The 16,652-nt window shown below is 56.2% G+C and overlaps 1 protein-coding gene across 1 annotated transcript in view; it reads right to left on the bottom strand.

The window, feature by feature from the left end:
* Nucleotides 1-2,866: 2,866 nt before the first annotated feature.
* Nucleotides 2,867-16,652, bottom strand: part of CPZ (carboxypeptidase Z) — a 24,402-nt gene continuing 10,616 nt past the window's right edge. The window contains exons 6-10 of the mRNA XM_004383502.1: nucleotides 15,933-16,091; nucleotides 12,702-12,837; nucleotides 10,339-10,478; nucleotides 4,093-4,192; nucleotides 2,867-3,219 (exon numbers count right to left, since the gene is read on the bottom strand). Coding sequence (XP_004383559.1) covers nucleotides 2,867-3,219; nucleotides 4,093-4,192; nucleotides 10,339-10,478; nucleotides 12,702-12,837; nucleotides 15,933-16,091 — 888 coding nt within the window. The remainder of the gene's footprint in view (nucleotides 3,220-4,092; nucleotides 4,193-10,338; nucleotides 10,479-12,701; nucleotides 12,838-15,932; nucleotides 16,092-16,652) is intronic.

The following is a 16,652-nucleotide window of genomic DNA, read 5'->3' as shown; positions in this document are numbered from 1 at the left end:
CAAAGGAGCCTGGTCTCTACAGCATTCAGCCAACCAGAGAACCTCATGAGGCAAACCACCACACAGCCCAAATTTTTAAGTTAAAAGTCAACTTCCATCGTGTAAATCCACTTGGCTGTTGGTTCTCTGCCTTAGAGCTCAACCTACCCTCTAACACAAAGCTTAACGCAACAGTGTGTTTACTACTTTCCAAGAGATAATGGGTTTTTGGGGGACAGGTCAAAATTTTATTTATCATTTCCCATTTTACTAGCATATGGCTAGCGAGGAGTCCCTGCATGGAGCAAACAGTTCATGATTTCGGCTACTAACTGAAAGGTTAGAGGTTTGAGTCCACTCAGCAGCTCCTCAGAAGAAAGGCCTGGTGATCTACTTCTGAATAATCAGCGATTGAAAACCCTATGCAGCACACGTGGGGCCACCTTGACTTGAACTGGACTCAACAGCAACTGGTATGGTATGTATAGACAAAGTGACCTGTTCTGTCTCTGCCTTTTAATTTTTTCTTAAAGTTTTCTTTGTGGCTAAGTACATTATCAATTTTTATAAATGCTCAATGGTCTTTGTAAAAAGCATAAATCTCTATTTGAAGTATGAAATGTTTTGCATGCATCTATTAAATTGAGTTTGTTGATTATGTGATTCAATTTCTCTAAAACCTAATTTATTTATTATCGAGTAGATTGGTCTGATTTTGAAAAAGGTACACTGGGATTCCTACTGGAATCATGTTGTATTAAGTTCTCTTTGTACTTTTACATGACTTGGCTTAATATGATTAGCTGAGAAGTTGATTAGGGAATAAGGCAGATTTATTATTATATCTTGTTCATAAATTGTTCTTTTCATTGTTCAAAATGTCTTTCCTGTTCAGTGTTTTTGATCTTAATTCCACCTTCTCTGTACTAAAAGCAAAGCCTTCATTTTCCTTTGGTGTATACAGGCTTGAGATCTCTTTGATCATCGCTTTATTTTCAAACTTTATCACTTTATTGTTGTTGTTTTTTAAATAATATTTTATTGTGTTTTCAGTGAAGGTTTACACAGCAGTTTAGGCTCCTATTCAACAGCTTTTACACAAATTGTCCAGTAACATTGGTTACATTCTTCACAATGCATGAACAGTCTCATTACTTCCATTCTGGTTGTTCCATTTCCATTAATCTAGTTTCCCTGCCCATTTACATCCTCGTATTTGTCTTAAAGTAATTGTTGACTGTTTGGTCTCATGCAGATGACTTTTTAAAAAGGCACAGTACTTACAAGTGACAGTCATTATTTTTTGAGCCAATTTGTTCTTTTGCTACAAGGTGATCTCAGTAGTTAGTTTTGTTTCAGGGTTTGAAGACTATCTCAGGGCAATAGTCTCCGGGAGTCCTCCAGTCTCAACCAGTCCAGTAGGTCTGTTTTTTTTTTTTTTAATTAATTTATTTATTTTAGGAATTTGAGGTTTTGTTCCACATTTTCCTCCCATTCTATCAGGGTCCATCTATTGTGGTGCTGATTAGAACAGTCAGTAGTGGTAGCTGGGCACCATCTAGTTCTTCTGGTCTCAGGGTAGATGAAGCCGTGGTTCGTGTAGACTATTTGTCCTCTAGGCTAGTTACTCCCTTGAGTCTTTGGTTTCTTTGTCTTTTGCTTCAGACAGGTAGAGACCAATAGCTGTATCTTAGTATCACTTTGTTTTAAGAACGCTGCTTATTATGAATTGATTTGCGACACCCAAAAATATGTGTTGTAAATCCTAACCCCTATACTTGTGGATAAAATGAGCCCAGGTGGAGCAATAGTGAAGCACTCGGTTAAACATTCAGCTGCTAACTGAAGGGTTGATGGTTGGTATTCACCCAGCCACAGGGTTGCTATGAGTCAGAATCAGAGTGATGGCACCCAACAATTTTCTTGTGGATGTAATCCCATTTGGGAATACAGTTTTCTTTGCTATGTAATAAGGCCATATCTGTGTAGGGTGTGTCTTAAACCCACTCATATAAAAAGAGCAGATTAGACAGAGAAGCACAGATGGGGGAAGATAGATGCCACACGGAGATCGCTAAAAGAATCGAGGAACACAAGCTGAAAAGAGACAAGGACCTTCCCCCAGAGCCAGCAGAGAGAGAAAGCCTTCCCCTAGAGCCTGCGCCCTGAATTCGGACATCTAGCCTTAACCCTAACCCTATGCCTTTCACTGCTCCCGTACCTACACTGTCCACCATGTCCTTACCTACAACCTGCATGGCTCTTATACCTACACCCTCCACCATTTCCTTACCGACACCCTCCACCATTCCCATACCTACAACCTGCATGGCTTTTATACCTACACCCTCCACCACACTTGTACTGTACCTAAAATCTTTGGTTGCAGGGTCCAGAATCTCAGCTCCTGCCATGGCCCTGACCACCCCCTTGGTGCATGACCCCGGGCACATCACTGCCCCTCCCTGAGCCTCAGTATACCCATCTGTAAAATGGAGGGACCACGTGAACACCCAGCCCCTCTGGATTCAAAGATCTGATGGTCCCAGGGAGATCGACTGGTTCAGTGGCACTGGCCTGGACTGGTTCGAATCCCAGCCTTGCCCTTTCTGCCCCTGGGGGATAGCAGATGTGCTTCCCCCGGGGTGGTCCTGAGGGTGGGCAAGGCCAAGGCTGCCGGTGCTCCTCGGGTCCTTCCCTGGGGTGGTCCATCCCTCCCGCAGATGCAGCACACACAGAGCCTCTCCCCAGGTAGAAGCTGAATAAAGACAATTTAATGAGATAAAAACGACTCTATGCAATCTCTGGGGAAGGCCAGCTGGAGAGCCAGAAGCCCCCAGACCAGAGGTGGCTCCGGGTCTCCCACCCGGTGGGTGGAGGTCTCTCCTTAGTACTTGAGCAGCCAGCGCGGCTTGTGCTGACTCAGCGAACTGAGGTAGGACCACCACCAGGGCTTGCCCCCGTTTGCGGGGGGCTGCCTCTGGAACCCTGGGAGCTCGCCGTGCTGGTCACTGTCTTTGTCTTCCAGTGGGTCACGGGGCGCCGGCCCACCTCTCCGTAGCCCGTGGAGGGACTTCGTGGGTCCTGCTCCCAGGGGCTGGAGGATGAAGTCCACCCGGCCGGCCCTCCTCATGTGGGCGGGGATGGTGACCTTCTTGATGACCCTGGAGTAGCCGGGGGCTTGGGCGATGATGATGTGGGACCCTGAGGGCAGCAGTCTCCAGTAGTCGCCATTGAGGGCTGCAGACGGAGAGAGTAAAAGTCCTTCTCAGACCTGGCTCAGGGTGATGGGCACTAAGGGCCAAGAGAGGGTTACACAGAGGGCAGACAGACCCTAAACTGGCCTGGCCACCCCACCCGGAGTCCTCTCCCACCTGGGGCCCCCTCCTAACTAGTGTCCCCTCCCAACTAGTGTCCCCTCCCACTCAGAGCCTTGCCATCTGGGGTCCCTGTCATCTGGAGCCCTCTCCCACCTGAGGCCCCCCCAACAGGGGTCCCTCTCCCCACCTAGGCACCCCGGTCCCCTGACCTGGGATCCTTATCTACCTAGGGTCCTTGCCCACCAAGGTCATCCACACCCAGGTTCTCCCCACCCTCAGGTATCCCCCAACCTGGGTCCCCATCCACCCAGGATCCCCCACCTGAGCTCCCCCTTACCTGGGGTCTCTCCCACACCTAAGATCCCCCCAACACCTGGGTTCTCTCCAGTCTGGGTCCTCACCCACCCAGGGTTCTTCCCCACCCATGGTCCTCCCACCTAGGGTCCCCTCCATCTAGGGTTCTCATCCACCCAGGGTCCCCCCACCCAGGGGCCCCACCCACCTGGGGTTCCTGCCCACCAAGTCACCCACACCCAGGGTCTCCTCCATATTCAGGGTCCCCCCAACCTGGGGTCCTCCCAGGGTTTCCCCTGACCCAGAGTTCCCCCACCCAGGGCCCTCCCCATCTGGCTTTCCTTCCACACAAGCTCCCCCTCCCTCACCAAGGATGACTAGTGTGATCCGATAAAGCCCCCAGCCTTGAGTGTTGGGAAGCACCTGCCCACAGCACCCATCCACATGCCCTGCTGCAGATTGGCCAAAGCGGGCCAGGTGAGAGCAGGGAGGTGCCTACCTGTGGTGATGTCATGGCGGATGCCCTTGACTATGACCCTGGCATTCTTGACTGGCTTCCCAAATTTGTCCATCACCACGCCCTTGATGCCGCGATGCACCTGGGGGCCGAGAACGAAGGCGCTGAGGCTGAGGTGGTGCATGGGCTCCAGGGAACCCAACACCCTGCCCCAGCCAGCCCTGCCCCCGCCAGCCCCCCACCCCTCTGAGCCGGGGTCTCGGCCTGGCCTTGACTCCAGCTGGCTCTCTGACCTTGGACAAGCCACCTGACACCTCATCACCACTCCCCATCTGCGCAGCGGGGTAAGAGCCCCACCTCAGGGATGAGAAAAGGTACGTGGGGCAGTGGTGATGCGGGGGCAGGATTCTCGCCTTCCAAGCCGGAGACCCGGTTCAATTCTGGCCAATGCACCTCATGTGCAGCCACCACCTGTCACTGGAGGCTCATGTGTTGCTGTGATGCTGAACAGGTTTCAGCAGAGCTTCCAGATGGACTAGGAAGAAAGGCCTGATGATCTATTTCTGAGAATCAGCCAGTGAAAACCTTATGGGTCACAATGGTCTGATCCTGAGGATGGCACAGGCAGTGTTTTGTTCCATTGGGCATGGGGTCGCCAGGAGTCGGGGTCGACTTGACAACAGCTAACGAAAGCGTAAACAGCAGGAACACAGTTGCACGCAACCCCTGCTCACTGCTGTAGGGACAATCCCCACACCCAGCCGAGCCTCTGGGCTCACGCCCCTGTGGCCCCTGGACACACAGCTTTTCCTGATGGCAAGCCCTCCCAGACCACCTGATACCGCCCACACTTCTTCCCCTCCACAAACTGGCAGAAAGCAAGCAAATGCCCTTGCCCTATTCCGATGATCGCCACGTGGAGGCTGCAGGTCTGGTGAAGAGACAGGTCCGTCCAGTGAGGCTGCTCTCCTCACAGGCCCCCAGGCCTTGCTCTCCTCGAGCCTGCTCTTCCAGGGTCTCCAGAAACTCCGAAACACTGGGCCCCCGGCCTGGCGCACGCTGGGCGTGGTACATAGAGCAGCCGGCCTGGGACCACCAGACACAGAGGCATAGGCCAGCCCAGCCCACCACCAGGAGCCCACCAAGATGGTTTTATCTGTTTTAAATTCAGAAGAGGAACACGAACTTTTGGGTCGAAGAAAATGTCATATAATGTTACTATGCTCGACTTTATACCGACGCGGTCACAAAAATGGAATTTTTAGTATTTTTTTTTAATGGAGGAGGGGTCACCAAGGCAAATATGCCCAAGCCCACGGTCATGCCGCGCCCTGGAAGGAGCTCCCACTTCTCTTCACCCCCCCTTAGCACGCCTTCGGGAGTGTCTTTCTCTGGGCGTGAGAGCCAGCTCAGCCCCAGGGGCTCCTGGCCTCTGACAAACCGTTCCTTCTTTGTGCCTCATTTTCCTCGACTGTAAAATGGGTTTAAGGCAAGTAAAATCAGCTAACAAGGACAACAGTTTGGCAGATCCTCAAGAAATCAAACACTGAATCCATCACGAGGTGACCCAGCAATCCCAGTCCGAGGTATAAAACCGAAGACTCGAAAGCAGGGACTCAGACAGACAGTTGGACACCACAGCACTGCCCAGAACAGCGCCCCCAACAGGCACGCGGAGGCACAGAACGCGGTCCATCCAGACAACGGAATGTTACTCGGCCAGAAAGAGAAACGAAGTCCTGACGCACGGCACAGCACGGAGGGACCGTGAAAGCATCATGCTGAGTGAAATCAGCCGGGCACAAAAGGCCAGCTATTACATGATCCCACTTCTGTGAATTATCCAGAAGAGGCGAATGCAGAGAGACAGGGGCTGCACCTGGGTGACAGGGGCCGAGGGGAGGCGAGAAAGAGGAGCTAAGGGGCACTGAGTTTGTGTTTGGGGTGATGGACAAAGGAAGTGGTAATGGCTAGACGACATTTGAATGTACGTAATGGCACTGAACTGTACACTTACAATTGTTAAACTGGAACCCTTCATGTTCTATATATTTTACCTCAATAAAATTAAAAAACAAAACAAAGAAATCCACTGACACTTCCGTAGGACCGGCCATGAGCGAGCGCCGCTCGGAGATTCTGGCACAGATGTGAGCTCCTCCATCTCCTCCCCACCCCCCGTGTTGTCCCATTTCACAGACGGGAAAATGGAGGCTGAGTAACTGGGCCAGGTGCTCTGAGCTGCTCCGCCCGTCCGCCTCACCCTCCACCGATCTCGAGACTTAGGGGACACTGCTCCCAGCTTGAAATGCTCTACCAGCCAAATGTCGCCTGCTGTTCCTCGGGGAGCCCCATGTGATGGAGCAAAGGCACAAAACCAGAGCAGGTAGGACCTGTCACCTGAGCAGGCCACGTGGGAGGGGGTGTGGTGGGCACGGCCCACCGCCCTCCTGGACTGGTGACCCTTCCTTGGACGTTCTTGGCCACATTTCACTCGGCCACACCTGCTTAATGCAGTTAAACCCCAAAACAACCCCTTGGGGACTCACTGGGGGAAGGAAGCACTGGAGCTTAAAAACTAAGACTTTCCTGGGTGGGACCATTTTTTAATTTATTTTTTGTTGCGGTAAAAATATGTGTGACACACCTTTTGCCAGTTCCACAATTTTTACATGTACAATTCAGGGGCACTGACCGCGTTCATCATGTTACACAACCATCACCGCCATCCTTGTCCAAGCTATTCTGGGTGGGATCGTTTGAGAGGCCAGGAGACCACGCAGCAACTCTGTGGGTCCTCCTCACCGGTGGGGCTGCACTTGGGGCTGCACTTGGGGCTTAAGGCCACGTGGCTGGGCCTGCCCCCTGCCACTATCTCCACCCCACCCTCCACGTCAGCAGAACTGCGAGTCTCCCCACCCACACTGAGGGCTACTCCAGCCTCCAGGCCTGTCCTTGCCATTTCCTCTGCTACAAGACCTTCACCTGACCGATTTCTTCTCGTCCTTCGAGACCCAGCTCATGATCCTCTTCCTCCAGGAAGCCCTCCCTGCTGACCCACCCCCTCGGATGTCTCCTGTGGGGTCCCACAGCCCTGGGCTCCCCCTCCCCCAGCCTGACCCCTCTGTGAAGCCCTGGTCTGCCTCCCCCGCCACCTGAGAACAGGGCAAATAGTTGTTGTGGCAGCTGACATCAAGTCAGCCACCTACTCCTGGCGACCCCACACAGCAGAATGAAATGCTACCCAGCCTGCGTCATCCCCACAATCGGCTGTAGATCGACTATTGTGATACACAGGGCTTTCATTGGCTGATTTTTGGAAATAGATCACCAGGCCTTTCTTCCTGGGCCGTCTTAGGCTGGAAGTTCTGCTGAAACCTGTTCAGCATCACGGCAACACGCAAGCCTCCCTGGACAGATAGGTGGTGGCTGCGCATGAGGTGCATCAGCCGGGAATGAAAGCCGGGTCTCCTGAGTAGGAGGCGAGAATGTACCACAGATCGGCCGCTCCCCTCGGGCACACAGTAGGTCCCCACCAGACGACACCACGCACTGGGTCGGTTTCGCCACGCCCTTGCTAGCCAGTGGAAGTGTCGTGGTCCCACAAACCAGGGGTGGAAGCTCTCCAGCGGGAAGGAAAGCTGCCCGCTCCCCACTGCGGCCTTGGGAGGCGCAGACATCACCCCAGGCCTGGTCAGGATCACCGCGGGAGCGGCCTCAATTGGCCACGACAGACTCGCCCTTATCGGAAGGCATCGCCCGGCCCCCTGCAGGGCTGTCCATCCTGCTGGCCGCCGGGGCGCTGCCCGCTCTCACACACTATCGCGCTGGCTATTAAATCTTTAAACCTCAAGACTTCACGTACAATAGCCACAGAGCAATCGCAGCTCCATTTAAGGCTCCTGAAAACTCATTTGCACCAGACAGCCGTAAAATGAAATAGCATAGCGGTCTGGCCAGGAGCCCTGACTGAATGATGATCCTTACCCAAGTAGCCGAGGTCACTCACATGGCCATAAAAAAGAAGCTCAAACAGCGCTATTAACGTCTAATTACTATCTGGGGCTTTGTTTTTTTCCTACTGCTGCTGCAGCGGCTGCTCTAAGGAGGCTGGCTGGACTCTTGCCTGGAGGAAGGTTCCTGTTCTTTCTAGAAAGGAGGGGGCTCATAGACAGACTGCGGCTTGAGGCAGGCCGACCTGGCCTGGAGCTCCAGGCAGTCGCTGGGCAGCACTAGACAGGTCACGTCACTCTCTGACCCTCTGTCTCCTCCTCTGACCCTCTGTCTCCTTGACTCTGACCCTCTGTCTCCTCTTGTTTGACCCTCTGTGTCCCCCCTATGACCCTCTGTCTCCTCTCCTCTGACCCTTCATCTCCTCCTCTATGACCCTCCATCTCTTCCTCTATGACCCTCTGTCTCCTCCTCTATGACCCTCTGTCTCCTCCTCTATGACCCTCAATCTCCTCCACTCTGACCCCCGTCTCCTCCTCTATGACTGCCTCACAATCACCGAAGCAGGGATATGAGCCCTTCTGTGGCCCAGACCAGCGCTGTCCTTCCCTATCACACCCTGTCCCTCTAGCTATAAAACGGAGCACAGGTGCCAACATGCAATTTGTGTGATTCTTGAAAATACTCCATAAAGTAGCAGAGGCTTCTACAAAACCGCACTTATCTTGCCCCAAGACCCCCTCCTGGACCACACGGACACCCTGGTGCTAAGAGCCATCATCTCAGAGCCTCAGCCCTTCCCCCAGGGGTGCCACCATACCCCATCCCCACAGCCACGCCCCTTACTCCAGCCCAGGGCCTTCGCAGGTCTGAAATGACTCGCCGCCTCCCAGAGGCCCAGGGTCCTGCACACGCACCCCTATGCCCGGCAGCTCCCTCTCCTGACACTGAGTTCTCCTATCGTTCTTCCAGATGCCCGGGGCCGCCTCCTCCAGGAAGCCCTCAGGGCCTCCGCACTGGGCCAGGTCCTCCCCCAGGCTGCTCTAGCCCCCGCATGCCCCTTGTTGAATCGTGCCCCTTGGGACTGCGAGACCAAACAGGTGAAGAGTTGGCTCTGAGCTAGACCTCAGAGCATCCCACAGGGAGCTACTGCCTCCAGCACCATCGGGAGCCGCCGTGAAGCCTGAGTCTGACCCACTGTCCTAGGAGACATGGGAAGCGGCCGCCCCCAGAACTACAAACAGACAGCGGGGGGCTTTGCTGCAAAAAACACCCAAATCAGCAAAACACACCTAATCTGTGGGACCTAATTTGCATCCCCACCCCCACCCCCATCTGTCAGTCTGAGGTGTTGCTGTGATGCTGGAAGCTCAGCCGTCAGTATTTCAAATCCCAGCAAGGTCACCCATAGTGGGTAGGTTTCAGGGGTGACTAAGACAGACTAGGAAGAAAAGCTTGGTGATCTACTTCCGAAAGTCAGCCACTGAAAACCCTATGGAGCACAACAGATATGGTCCTTGAAGATGAGCTCCTAGGATAGAACCAAACCCATTGCCATCGAGTTGATTCTGACTCATAGCGACCCTACAGGACAGAGTACAGCTGCCCCATGGGGTTTCCAAGGGGCGGCTGGTGGATTTGAACTGCTGACCTTTTGGTTAGCAGCTGAGCTCTGAACCACTGAGCTACTAGGGTTGGAAGGCATTCAAGACACACCACGGGCATGACAATGGATTCGAGCAGAGCAGCGATCGCGAAGATGTGCAGGACCAGGCAACGTTCCGCCTGCTGTACGTGGGGTCACCACAAGTCAGAGCCAGCTAGACAGCAGCTAATGACAACAATCAGCTCCCGGTCCTTCAGGGGAGTCTGGGACACAAAGTCTCCAGCTTCTGTCCTCGAAGCACAGATACACATCCGAGCAGGGTGGGACGGCTCACGAGTGTCAACTGACCACCCCCAGCACTGCGTTGTCAGCCAGCGTTCCTGGGCCAGCGTATAGGAGAACAGACCAGCCAGCATGGGTCCTGGACTGATGGATAGTTCACTGGTAAAGAGTCAGGAAGGAGGCCCTCAGTGGTGCAAACGGTTACGCGCTCGACTACTAGCTAAAAGGTTGGTGGTTTGAACACATCCAGAGGTGCCTCGGAAGAAAGTCTTGGCAATCTGATTCCAAAAGCTCAGCCTCTGAACACCCTGCGGCGCACAGTTGTGCTCTGCACACGTGGGGGTCACTAGGCGTCGAGGTCGACTCAACGGCAGCTGACAACAAAGAGCAAGGCTATAGGAGTGGATGTGGGGGTGCGGCACTGCGCCCCCGGCCCGCCAAGCGCTCACCGTCTCCACGAAGTTCAGAAGCGGCTCCTTGTTGTGCTGCCAGAGCGTGTACAGCGCCTCCCTGGGCGGGAACTTCGCGCAGCCCAGCTCCACCGTGATCTCGAAGCAGTTCGTATGCAGGTAGTTAAAGTCCGACATGCCTGCGGGGAGGGGCCGGGTCCGGGGGCGTGAGCGCGAGCCTCTGGGGGCATCTCACAGCACTCACGGCCTGCACGCTGGGTGACCCAGCTCCCCCAGGAGGTGGGCATTGTTATTATTATCCCCAAGGCCACGCAGCGGGAAGGGGCAGAGCTGGGCTGGCACACAGGCGGTCTGGCGCCGACGTGCGCCAACGTGACCGCCGTCCACGTTACGGCTCACGATGTGAAGCATGAATCAGTTTGTAGCAGACAAGCTGTAGCACGTGGCGTGGGCACCAGAGGAGGCCTGGACTCCCAGTAATAATAATCATACTGCCCATTCATCCAGGCCCTTTCCCGACAACAGCCCAAGGAGGAAGGTCTTATTACCTCTATTTTCCAGAGAATTCAAGGCCTGGACAACCAGCCATCTCAGCAGCAGACTAAGGGTGTGGGCGAGCTGGGCGCACCCGCCCGGCCCCGACCTGCCCGGCCCCCACCCGCTCTGGTCCATCCTTTCAGTTTCTTGTCCTGCCTTTAAAGCTCCTTGTCCAGCAGGAGCCCTGGCGGCCCTCCCAGGCCAGCCTGGAGCCCACACACTGAAGGAGCAGCCCCCACCCCCCACACCAGGGTCAGAAGCAGCAGGGAGCCCCCCACGCCCCCCAAGCTTGGGGCCTCATCTGAACCCCAGCACCTGCGGCTATTAACGATTCTTATGCACGCTGCTCCCATGGGCTCCCTGTCCGTCCGCACGTCTGTCCTGCCCACCAGCCCCCCACGCTCTCCCTGGGGTCCCTGAGGGCTAGGGGTTGGGGAAAGGAGGGTGGTGGCCGTGTCCCCAACACTGGCCTCTCCCTATCTCACTCCACACGGAAGGCCCTTTGCAGAGCAGGGTGAGAGGGCCGTGACCAAGCCTCAGGGCCTTGGGAATGGGGGAATCGTGCGCCCAGTTTTAGCAAAAGAGCAGCCCTCACAGAGCAACAGAAGCAAGTTGGCTGAGCAGGGGCTGAACGTGGCCGGCGGCTCAGCCCCAGGGTACCTGCTGCCTGCCCAGGAGAAGTGGGGGGCCCAGCTCCTCAGTGAGAACCAGGCAGGGGGTGGGGGACTCGAGCCCAACGTCTTCACCTCCAAACGGGACAGACAAGGCCCCGTTATGTGGTACTGGCGTAGTGCAGGCGTGCGGGGCGGCCGGCCGCTACAGGGGCGTGGCACCCAGCTGCGGGCGCCCCCCATTGCACGCCCTATTCTGCTTGTGATATCTGAACCTACAGCTGCCAGATGCAGCACATCACACACAGGACAGCCAGGTAAATGTGACTTCCAGAGAAAGGAGGAATGAGTTTTCAGTATAAGTTCAGCCGGTGCAATGTGTGGGATATACTTACACGGGACTAAACTGTCTTTGTTGCCTATCTGAAATTCACATTTAACTGCGGTCCTGTATTTTATCTGGCAACCTACTGAACCCCCAAAGGAAAAAAAATGATTACAGTTGGAATCATGAAATGTGAATATTCGTGAATATTAAATAAACTACAGAAACGGTAAGGAGCCCCCGCAGCGCAGCAGTTAAGTGCTCGGCTGCTAACCAAAAGGTTAGCAGTTCAAACCCACCCAGTGGCTCCACTAGAAGAAGGCCTGGCGATCTGCTCCCATAAAGACAACAGCCTAGGAAACCCTACAGGGCAGTCCTACTCTGTCACATGGGGTTACCACGACTTGGAATCAACTCTGTGGCACCCAAAGGCAACAGCACAGAACCGGTGATGCGGAAGTCACAGGTCTAGCTTTTCTGCAAGGGTTAGACACACACTTTGTTTATCAAGATCGTCACTAAAATCAAAGGCAGCCGAGCCCAGATTTTCCCATCCCCTGAGGAGAAGGCCCCCCCACACCCCCAGGATGTGTGATTGTCTCCGTGGCTCTCGGATATTCCTGGATGGTGCAAACAAGCAACGTGCTGGCTGCTAACGGAGAGGTTGGAGGTTCGAGTCTACCCAGAGGCTCCTCAGAAGAAAGGCCTGGTGACCTACTTACGAAAAATCAGCCATTAAAAGCCCTGTGGAGCACAGTTCTACTCTGACACACATGGGGTCACCATGAGTCGGGGTCGACTTGATGGCAACTGGTTTAATGTTCCAGAAGTGCATGCGTGTGGAAAAGGTGCAGAAGGGGATGCTGCCACCCACTTCCTGCCCCCCGCCCCCATCACAGCACCTCCCTGCCCGCCTCCAGCCGGCGCACCTCCAGTGAAGCTGTACCAGTCCGCCCCGTTAATGATGCTCCCCGTCTTGAGGAAGTTCCCCCCACACCTGTGCTCCGACCTGTCCATCATCATGGGGTGCACGTCGGCGTAGGCTCTGGCCAGCAGCTTGAACATCTGGAAAAGAGACAGTGAGAGAGGTTTCCGAGAGGCCGAGACCAGAGCGTGGGTGCTCTAAGGGTGGGGGACCAGGAAGGACCTCCTGGGGGAGGGGCCCCTAGAGCAAACTCCCAGAGCATGAGCAGGTGGCGGGAACAGTGTCCAGGGAGGGGCAGCACCTGCAAAGGCCCTGAGGTGGGGCCTGCAGGCAGGGTGGCTCGGCTGGAGGTCAGGGCGGGTGGAGCACATGGGGGCGCTCACGGGATTCAAACACCCGGTGAAGGAGTGGGGGCTTTATCGGGACGGCGGGCACACTGATGTGATGTCCACAGGGCCTGTCGGGCCGTCAGCTTCCTCCCCCAGCCCCCAGTCTCTCCTCCCCATCCCGGGGCCTCCCCTTGGGTTAAGGCTAGGAAGGCAGCAGCTGACCCCCTGGCCTGTAAGAAGCAGAGAGAGTCAGCATCAGCCCCAAGCCATGGGGTGCGTGAGCCGCGGGCCTGGCCAGAGCAGGACTGGATGGGAGGGCGGGGCACGGGACGAGGGAGGGTCAGTGGGCGAGGGAAAGACCTAGATACAAGGACTGAATAAACCGGGTTGGCTCGGGCGGCTGGGAGGAGCAGGAGCCTGAGGTGACCCTGCTGGGAGTGGGAGGGCGACTCTAGGACACAGGCCCGAGGCCGCATGGCTGTGAGTGAACAAATGAGGACTCGATGGGGCGAGGGGAACCCCACGGAGACCCTCGATGTTACCCCACTGGGGGCCACAGGCAGGGCTGGGCGGGTTTGGCAGGAAGGACGGAGCCTGAGCGGGCTCTGCAGTGGGATTTGGCAGAGGGGCAGGCGGGGAGTGGCCAGGCCGGGGGCCTCGTCTTGGGGCTCCATGGAAGCCTGGGGGAGGGCAGCCTCAGAACACCCCAGCAGCCCCTCCCCGCACCCCCCTCCCGGCCTCACGGACTCTGGTTTCCGCAGAGGCCGAGCTGGCTGGGGGCTGACTGCTGATCGACCGGTGACGGATGGCTGGTGGGGAAGGCCGACAACTCTGGCGGGGCTTGTTGAGGCAAACCTCACCCCCAGGGACACCTTAGCATCTGGGAGTGAGCCCAGAGCGAGGGGCTCCCACTGCCAACACTGGCCAGGTGCCACCACTGCTCTCTGACGGCGCAGGGGCCACGGCCAGGCCGAGTGGAGACTGCTGGCCACCCGGGCAGGGGGCGCTTCCTGAGCTCTGAGTGCAGAACCCGACACATCGCAGGCCCTTGATACATGCTGGGTGCAGGAGAGAATGCATGAGTGAGTGAATGAATGAGTGAATAAAGGAAGGAAGGAGAGGGGAAATGAATGAATTACTGACTGAATAAATGAGTGAAGGAATAGATGAGAGTATGAGTGAGTGAGTGAATGAATGAATGAGTAAATAAATGAAGGAATGAGAGTGAATGAATTACTGACTGACTGAATAAATAAGTGAGGGAACAAATGAGTGAGTGAATGAGTAAGTGAGAAAATGAATGAATGAGTGAGTAAATGGGTGAGTGACTAAGTGAATGAATGAGTGAATAAATGAATGAGTGAATGGGTGAGTAAGTGAATGAATGAGTGAAGGGGTGAGTGAGTGGATAAGTGAGTGAGTGAATGAATAAATGAGTGAATGAATAAATGAGTGAATTGGTGAGTAAATGAATAAGTGAATGAATGAGCGAGTGTGTGAGTGAATGAGCGAGTGAGTGAACTAGTGAGTGAGTGAATGAGTGAGTGAGTGAGTGAATGAGTGAGTGTGTGAGTGAGCGAGTGGGCAAGGGCAGGAACAACGAGCAGCGGACAGAGGTGTCACCCTCGACAGCTCCCCTGAGCTCTCTGATGGGCAGCTGCCTGTGCCCACCGTGTACCCCGCGGGCCGCTCCCTCACTCCCCTCGGGGTCTGCAAAGAGGACAGGGGTGTCTGCCGTGCCCCCATCCCTCTGCCCAAAACCTCTCCCACCTTGGGCTCCACTTGAACGGAGGCTACGAGTGATGTCTGCATGGGCTAGGTTGCCCTGGGCTAGGTTGGGGTCCACCCTTGCGTGCACCCTGCCTGTCTCATCCTCCTTGGCCCATGTCTGGCCATCTCTTCCCTACACTGAGGACCCTCAGAGGCAGGGCCTACTCCTGGGACCAGCCCGGGACTGGCAGAGCACAGGGAAGGGTGGGCCGAGGCAGGCTGAGTCCAGGGCTGAGCAGTGGGGCCCAGCTGTGCCACCTGGCCTGGTGAACAAGCCAGGTGTGGACACCGCCAGCAAGGGAGGGTGCCCGGGCAGGGTGGGGCAGGCCTGGCGCTCAGTGGGTGACTAGGTCAAGGCCAGAGCTCCCAGCTCCTTGTTGTTCAGGGGACCAAGTGGAGGGCTGGGCTGGCCCCAGGGCAGGTACCCAGGGCCATGTGCCCACCAGGAGCCGTCCAGGCCCCAGCCAGCTGTGGCCTGTGGCAGGTCATGCCGCCCACCATCACCCTTCCCAGAGGACCAGCCTGTGGGAAGCCCAGGGATCCATGCTCTGGGGGGACTGTCAGGCTGGGGGCTGGGGGCAGCAGGTTGGTGTGACATTTCAGAGAGAAGTGGGGTCTCACTCCCAGCCAGTCTAACTGCTGGGTACAGTGAGGGAAACTGAGGCCTGGAGAGGGAGGGCCTGGCCTGAGTGCCGTGTGAAGTGCGAGGCCAATATCCCCGCTCTCACCCACCGCTCTCCTACTCCAGGGGCCTACTCTAACAAGCGCTGGGGACCCAGGGAGCCAGGAAGAGCATGCACGCTGCAGCACTGCCCTCTGCCGGCGCTGCCCGGAATGCACCCTTCCCGACAGACCACCAGCCCCTGCCGGCCGGCCGTGGGCACCAAGGGAGCCGCTCTCTGGAGGTAGAGAGGACCTGGCCAGGGACACTGATGGGGGGTGGGCTGTAGCCAGCGTCAGGGGGCTCAGAGCACAGAGAGGCTGCCTCCTCCCAGGCCAGAAGGCTTCCTGAAGGAGGAGACTCTGGGGCTGGGCTGGCCACAGGCAGAAGCTCCAAACAGGAGCGGCGCCCAGAGTCAGCCCAAGGGTACCACCCACACTGCCTCCCCACCCTGTCTGGGCACCCACCCTCTCACCTTCTCATCAGGCGTGGGAGAGAACATCTTCTCCTCCTGGGGGTGCTTGGAGAAGTCGAAGGGGTAGGACACCACCAGGTCGCCTCCGTGCAGGCTGGCCGAGAGCACGAAGGGGATGGTTCTCATCCACTTCATGACGGCTTTGGTCTCAGGGGCCACCTGCCCAGGGAGAGGGGGCGGCCCTCAGGCCCAGACACGGCCCCGCTGACCCCCCAGCCGTGCCCACGGGCTCCCCTAGCCCTCTCCAAGCCCTGCACCCAACCCACCAGCACCACCAGTTCTGCCTGGAGCTCTCTTCCCTGCCCCGTGGGGACATCACCCCCTCCAGGCAGCCTTCCAGGCTTCCGGCCAGCTCCAGCTTCCCTCTGTCATGACCCTGAGCAGTGACATTAGCTGCACGTGTGTCTGCCCAGTGAGACCCTCAGAAGAAAGACCTGCCTGGCCGCTCACTGCTGCCTGTGTCTGGCACACAGTGAGTGCTCAGCACTTGTGGTGACAAAGGAAGTATACCGTTAAAGATCTCTGCCACAAAGCAATGTCAGGGACAGAGCGGGGACGATTCACCATGAGACACTCAGTGTCCTAGACGTGATCCACAGAACTGTGCAACGGCTCAGGGAGGATGCCCATTTCACAGACGGGACCCCCATTTCACAGACGGGACCTCCATTTCACAGACAGGTCCCCCATTTCACAGACGGGACCCCCATTTCACAGACG

This window comes from Trichechus manatus, unplaced genomic scaffold (assembly GCF_000243295.1).
Source record: "Trichechus manatus latirostris isolate Lorelei unplaced genomic scaffold, TriManLat1.0 scaffold00111, whole genome shotgun sequence".
Classification (NCBI taxonomy): Eukaryota; Metazoa; Chordata; class Mammalia; order Sirenia; family Trichechidae; genus Trichechus; species Trichechus manatus.
This window is presented reverse-complemented; position numbering and strand designations above follow the sequence as displayed.